Here is a 7070-nt window from a genome sequence, read left to right on the forward strand (position 1 = left end):
GTCAACTAGAAGAACTGCCCTTACAGTTATTTAGCGTTCTCTGACAGAGTTCTTCCTTTTTGCATGAGGCTTTCGACTCCTACTCTCTCCATGAGTTACTTCTCCACTCCATAACTGCCTAATTATAATATTCATTCTAAAATAATGGTAGAACACCGTCGGATGACTTCACACACCTAAATTCATATCGTGAGGACGGTCTATTGCACTATCTATATTACTAGGATACTGCGATGGTAGCGTATCATGAACTCATAATTTTGCAAACCATATTTGAATAATGCGGCTTGATGTTGGTTTGCTAAAATCATTGCTGTTTCATTAGGCAGCCAGAATGGTAGCGCATCAATTGATGCATAACTTCAGCAAATCACGCCTGAACATGTTTGAGCAGGTTGCGACCGTCTGGGAGGGTTGTTAGGGGAGCGGTTCTTTGCTTTGTTGTTGTACACTTACTGTTCCGTTTTCAATTCACTGAGTTATACCACGCGATCTTATGACAGGAGTAGATTAAAAGTGGAGAAGAGCTTACTGTTTGAAATATTAACACAGAGGTGGTAGAGTTGCATCTGCAAGTGATCATTTCTGCAGAAATGTTTACCAGAAATAATGACATGGTGTGACAAGATCAGTTCATAAAAGAATAATGTGCCAATTGTTATCACCACAGTAATGGTAATGCGAGTAAAATCACGAAAAATAACTCAGAGGAATGCGTGCATTCTGGCATTAGAAATTTCGGATTAAGGATCTAGCATTGATTGAGCTTATTTGAGTCCTGGTGTCTTTTATGAAAAGGTATTAAAGTTTGAATGGTTGTGGAAATTTTCCCACTAGTTTCGATCCTTAGTTAAGGAAGATGGGTCGGATAACATCGGTATATGAATTACTGGAAGCTCTCTGAAGCAATATCCGTACGAATAGAATTATAATAGCTTTTTGGAAATTTAGCAATAATATCCATCATTTCTAAGACCATTTGTCGGAAATTAGCCGGTGGCAGTAACGCATACGGACTAGCCGATGCTGCAACAATAAATTCGCGAGAATATATGATACGAACATCCAGATTGCCATCCTCACGACGTCGAGTGACAATTTTGCTACCACCAGTGAGATCCGCGTTCAAAACACTGACCTGCAAATAAAGTGAAGCTGTTGAGGGTCTATCAGACTCACTTTCCTGTCAAAAGGTTGCAGAGAATCCTTCATGTGAATAAATGGTTTGAGCAGGCAGTAGTCTCTGTCCGATAGTGTCGTAACCTAATAGCAGATTTACTTGCCGTTTATGTTCGTACTGATTCATATGGAAACGTACAATTTTCTCGGCGGATTGTGGAATGTTGTTGGTAAGCACTAAAGATTGGTCATTACATTGAGATGGTACCCTAATTGGGCTCAGTTTACGAATACGAAATGGACGTCGATGACGAAAATGTTCTCCATCGCCAAGGGCAGATGAAAGCACATACTGCAATGAATTAATACTGCAATGAATTTTTCTCAAGCCAGCAAAATTTGAAAAGAGAGACATTTGGAGTATCGAGTTTTGGAGCAGTTTCTGAAATTTATACAAATTATGAAATAAAGCGAACATTGTTGGATGTAGTAGAAAGTTGCTGCGTTAGTGGTGAAATCACAGATCCTTGGCTTAGTAGCCAGTTTATCCCAGGCATTGTCGATGCCGTATTCATTTTTTTTTTGAAATAACTGAAGAAAACAGTAAATCACAATTCTAATATAAAATATTTAGATTTTGGGACTCACTCTCAAATCCTTCACAAAGTTATGGAGGATCCAAATAATGCGATTTACTATTGAAATTAAGCATTAACAACATTTGCAAAACCAATAACTCCAGCGCTCAGCCCTATTGCATTTATATAAAATAATTTTAGTCACAACCGATATTCAGTTAAACAGATATTGCGAAAACGTCAACTTATCAACAGGACATTATTTAGCACTGCTGTCATATTCATTTATGACGTCCTGATAAACATTTAAATTCAGATGTCATAAATATTCAGATGTAAATGAATAGGGTTTCGAACATTAAGAAATTTCATAGCTTTGTAAAAAGCAGAATGTCTTTTTTTTTCTTTTTTTTGTGGATTCTAGAAGTGCAAACGATTAAGCAAAAGCAGCGAAACGGTTACAAAATCCTAACTCCCAAATTAACTTAACTCGTTTGCTAAGTATTTGGTTTAATATCGGTTTAGGATTCGTCACTGAAACTTTAGACATAATTATTTTAATTACTCCAGAATTTTGTTTAAGAAACCATAAATTCAATTTATAAAAAATCTGGAAAATCCGCTTCAGCTATGACATTTGATTTCAACCTATCAGTACTTCTGCGATATCAATAAATTGGAGCTAAACTCTTTGATTTTAGTTGAAATAGCCTTCTCAACTCTCTGGCATTCATCACAATAAAAAACTCACAGAGTACAGTGATAGGAGCGAAAAGCACATTTGGTTGGTAAAATCCGATGCAGCTTGGATGTATATCCGAGTATCGACTTCGAGAAAAACAGAGTCAACTTTGCCAAACACTTGGAAACAAAAAAATAAATATGAAAACAGAATGCAGTTCGTTAAGCAGAGCGTTTGTGGTAGCGATTTATGCAGATATAGTGAATCTTCGAGAAATTACTATAAATGCGGAGTACGGTATTTTAAAAAGTCATACTGCTCATTACATGCTAACCTTTGGACGCTAATACAGAAACAGTCAAGGTTAAGGAAATTAAAGTTTCAGTTTAACTGAACAATTAAATTTTATATGCAAGTTGAACATTTGCAGTGATTAAATGTATTGAAAGCACGAAATCATCATCTAAAATATGATGTGTCGAATTCAGAAGCTTTCTCATCTTCTTTATACATGACACTTCTATGGCACAATTCTGCTATTTTCTCATTATTGTCCTATTTGTATTCAACTTAGACAACTTAACTACAATATAAAGGCCTGATGTAAAGCGCATCGGTCACTTTTATCATAAGCTCGTGTAGAATTTATTTATTCTCTTCTGTTCTATTGATGTCGCCTATTCTAGTGATTTGCTTTTTCCTAGTAGTTTTGGTTTATAATTTTATCTTGGCATATTTTTCTTCCGATATTTTTGGCAGGAAAAGAGATAACCCGGATGTATGACAAAGCATTCATGCGCAAGCTTATCTGTCACTTTATTAGAATGAATAAAATACATATGGAAGTTTCGGTTGAGAAAGATTTAAATATCTAATTAATTGGTTTGCCATAGTCCTGGCTTTGAACCAATTGAAAGTATACAGTTGCAAGCATTCGTCATTGATATCATGCTTCATGGCAGTGATAATGATTAGAAAACTGTTATTAATCTATCACAAAACAGGACCGATTGTTATATCATTTATAGGATTTTTACAGAAGGCATTCTTTGAATAATTCAATTTAAATTTGGCATCCGTATCATGCCCAAAAGGAGATCTTCAAATCTCTTCGATAAGTAGCCCTGATTTCATTTTTCATTGCCTGTGTGAGACGTAAAATCAATAAAATCAATCTTGCTCGAGCAATCATCACACTTATTAATGGGCGTTATCAGTCATGCATTAGAGAAATTGCTTTTCGAAATTGCTCCTTTATCATAATCTGGCTAAAAATTTTGGAGTAATTGATTCTTGTCGTATTGATTCTATTATCGATTAGTAAGAATATCACTTGAACTTTTAGCTTTCGACCATTTTATTTTGCTTCTTTCCAACTTCTTGAACTTTTTAAAACTTGTGAATTCATTTTTGTATTCAATTAACAAACTTTAAGATATTTTAAAAAAATCTTTAATCTGTAAAATGTGGAAATGAATTAGATTAAGGTAAGATAACAGTGAATTCGAAATACAAGGAGTAATGAGAGGGATGGAAATTTTATTAAGGATAGAAAGCATAATGTGATGTTATTCAGATTATTTTGTATAACTAAAATATTTCCATTTTAATTCACAATTCAGAAATTTGAGAAGTATTTTTTCAGAGAAAGGAATTCTTCCTTTGCACAAAAACAGCAAAAAGAAAATGGAAAAAGCCAAGTTCGGAAAATTGTTGTGTTATGTCAAATAACGCAAGCTAGCTCCTGTTTCATTTCAGTAGAAGGGGAAGAGTATAATTTGAAAGTGTGACACGAGTTGGTGACATGTAATTGTGATGGTTATAACAATTGATATCAAGAATATTGTTAACATGAATTTGCACCATAGATGGCTGCATCGTAGTGCAAAAATCATAGGTTATTCTTATGTGCATGCATATCAGATCGTTGCAAAATTCTGAATTAGAAGGTAATAAATATGTCATAAGGATTACTGATTTGCTATGAATTCAAACTGTAGAAGATTATTTAATATCTGATAGAAACGTTCGGTACCTTTCGGAAGTTGAGGAGTTCATCTTGATCATTACTACAAGAGTACAAGAGGTTAGTCCAAATGAAATCACTGATGATGCTAGTGGTCAGGATAGCCAGTAGCGAGAAAAAAAGTAATAATTACTGCTATTTCTAATGGACAGCAAAAGATGTGAGGCAGAAGCTATATTTTCAAAAGGTATTTTCGAAGGTGTAGCAAAAGGTGTGTTGTCGAATACCAGTAATCTTTCTGCATATGAAAGGAATTCGTCTTGACCATTAGTACAAGAACACTTTGAATTACACCAAAATTAAGTTTTTATTTCCCAATAATTGGAAGTATCCGACCAAATTCGTTGTGTTTTAATGAATAATAAAGTATTTCTAATGTATGGCAGCAATTCTTACTTATATTTAAATGATATATTTTGAGATAAAATATGATATGTGATATGGTGTGACAAATCAATCAGAATGCTGATTTTATTTATACTGAAAGAAGCATAAGATTATATTGAATTTAAATGATAGTTTGTCCAGGTATTTCAGTTTAGAGTTTGGGACGTTTTAACGAATGACAGCGTTTCAAAAATAGTGCATAGCTGATAAGTTTGGTCAATACAACTAATGATTGTTGTAGAGATAACCTACCTTACCACTTTAAAGGCGCGTACAAATTTCTGTATGGAAGTTCACAATTTAACAATCAAATCATCATTTCAATACACGGTAGACATATGAGTAATTATAAACTTACTTGCAGACTACTGAATTTTCTGAAAAGTTCATGCACAGTTTCTATCGACGCCATCGCTAATTTGATATCATTTTGATGGGCAATATCAATTGGAAGTTGTATAGAACTTACTTGTAAAACTTTTAATGTCAACCTTTAACGTTTTATATATAACTAATTTATTTAGTTACAGGCCAGTTGGTGAGAGTTTAGATTATGAGAGTGCAAAATTTCATTCAAACTCAAGGTCAAGCTATCAAGGAATAGTCGTCCCCTTTAAGAATTCAGAAAAACTTTTGTAATACCAGACATTCCAGAACAACCAACCGCACGATCAGTTTCTAAAGCAGTAATCTGAAACTTACTTACTATCACATCATATATAAGTAGCTGAAATATAACTTGTAATGCAACGATATAATCCAGATATTTACTGATAAATAGTAGTAGTAGTATATACAAGCATTATGTGAAAAAATCTCGAAAATTAGAATTTTGCTTGATATATAAATCATTCTAACAAAGAAATGTAACATTGCTTTGTTAATCGATCTTTTGCTAGGATCAACAAGGTTGAATATTTTTTTTCAAAATTGTTTTTGTCAATCAAAGTCGTGCATTTCATTGGAGATCTTTATTGAGGAATATTTTCTGCTACTTAAAGATTGTACAATGCTTGAGATCTTAAAAATCAATCAATACTTCAACATCTAATATCAGTCCATCAAATCACCATCGAAATTTTATATAACTTAATGTGCATTTCAGTGAATTTCCACTGATCCTTTAAATTGGTTTAATGATTAAATTTCTTTATTAAAGAGAATCTATCTAAGATTGCAATTGTTTTTTAGTCCATTCTTCTACACCACAAGCTTTCAAATTTCGTTATTGACTGATTGATTTGGTATGTTTTTTTTGCTGATGCCAATAACTGGCGCGAAATCTGCAGACTTGCCAAATTTAAATTTCAGAACTTAATAACAATGACCCGTAAAAATATTAACTCACAGAAAATAGCGAATGAAATGTACCGTGGCCGTGTTATATGCAAAACCTTTGTAATTATCAAAAAAGAAAAAAAGGAAAAGACATATGGTTTTCCCGGGAAACCTCAGAAATGCATCATTTTCTGAGTACCTTCATCATTTTTCCAGACTTTCTACTTCCGACTTCTTTGAATAAAAGGAAGATTTCGTCACTTAAAAAACAGAAAATGTAAATCCATCTGTAATCAAGAGAAGAGCACCACATATATGTTTAAAATTCAGATATAATTTTTTTGGAAGGTGTTATTTACTGTTATTCCAAATGCCTTCAAGATTAGAACTACCTATCTATTTTTATCTATCTTTAGTCTTCTAAATTATCTGATAAAACAATAAGTTTTGGTGAAATGAATCAATTCACTGGAGATGGAAAGTAGGATAACTCAGGAGCTATCATTTCATATTTGTTCTATTGCATCACTCCTTTTTCCTTCATCTTAAATTTGCGATCAATAAAGACAGAAGCATCGACATTCAGTATTAAATGAAGAATCCTAGGAATCTAGGAACATAGATATATATTCATCTGACATTGATATATATATATCACTTTTATTTACTCTGTTAAACAATAGCGTGTTTATGTCCTAAACCTTTTCAGAATCCCATGACATCTGAAACAGAAAGCACTGAAATCGAATCGATAGATGTATCACTGTCGATAGATACAGCCAGCAAAGATAGGAAGGCTTGTTGATTTTACGTCTTCTACCCATATTTGTTTCGTTTTTGAGAACTGCATTGAATAATACTGCATTTAACTACCAGTGATAACTGATCTGCCTTTGATGATAACTGATTTATTCAATCTACGGTTTCAATATACATGGTTATCAAATTTCAGCATCAGCCAACCAAGACCACTGGCTCCACCACAAAAACGTCGAATTTG

At 33.3% G+C, this 7070-nt stretch overlaps 2 protein-coding genes across 2 annotated transcripts; one reads left to right on the top strand and one right to left on the bottom strand.

Moving 5' to 3' along the window:
* Positions 1 to 886: 886 nt before the first annotated feature.
* Positions 887 to 1694, bottom strand: LOAG_01640 (hypothetical protein; the record flags this gene model as incomplete). Its single annotated transcript, XM_003137178.2, has 3 exons — positions 887 to 1138; positions 1280 to 1471; positions 1596 to 1694. The coding sequence occupies 3 exons, from the start codon at positions 1692 to 1694 to the stop codon at positions 887 to 889; spliced, it is 543 nt and encodes a 180-aa protein (XP_003137226.2).
* Positions 1695 to 2495: 801 nt separating this feature from the next.
* LOAG_01641 (hypothetical protein) lies at positions 2496 to 4169 on the top strand (the record flags this gene model as incomplete). The annotated part of the gene is made up of 2 exons (XM_003137179.1): positions 2496 to 2671; positions 4025 to 4169. 2 exons carry the CDS (start codon positions 2496 to 2498, stop codon positions 4167 to 4169), a joined length of 321 nt encoding a protein of 106 aa, XP_003137227.1.
* Between the last annotated feature and the right edge of the window lie 2901 nt (positions 4170 to 7070).

The sequence above is a fragment of the Loa loa genome (assembly GCF_000183805.2).
Source record: "Loa loa unplaced genomic scaffold supercont3.16, whole genome shotgun sequence".
NCBI classification, from domain to species: domain Eukaryota; kingdom Metazoa; phylum Nematoda; class Chromadorea; order Rhabditida; family Onchocercidae; genus Loa; species Loa loa.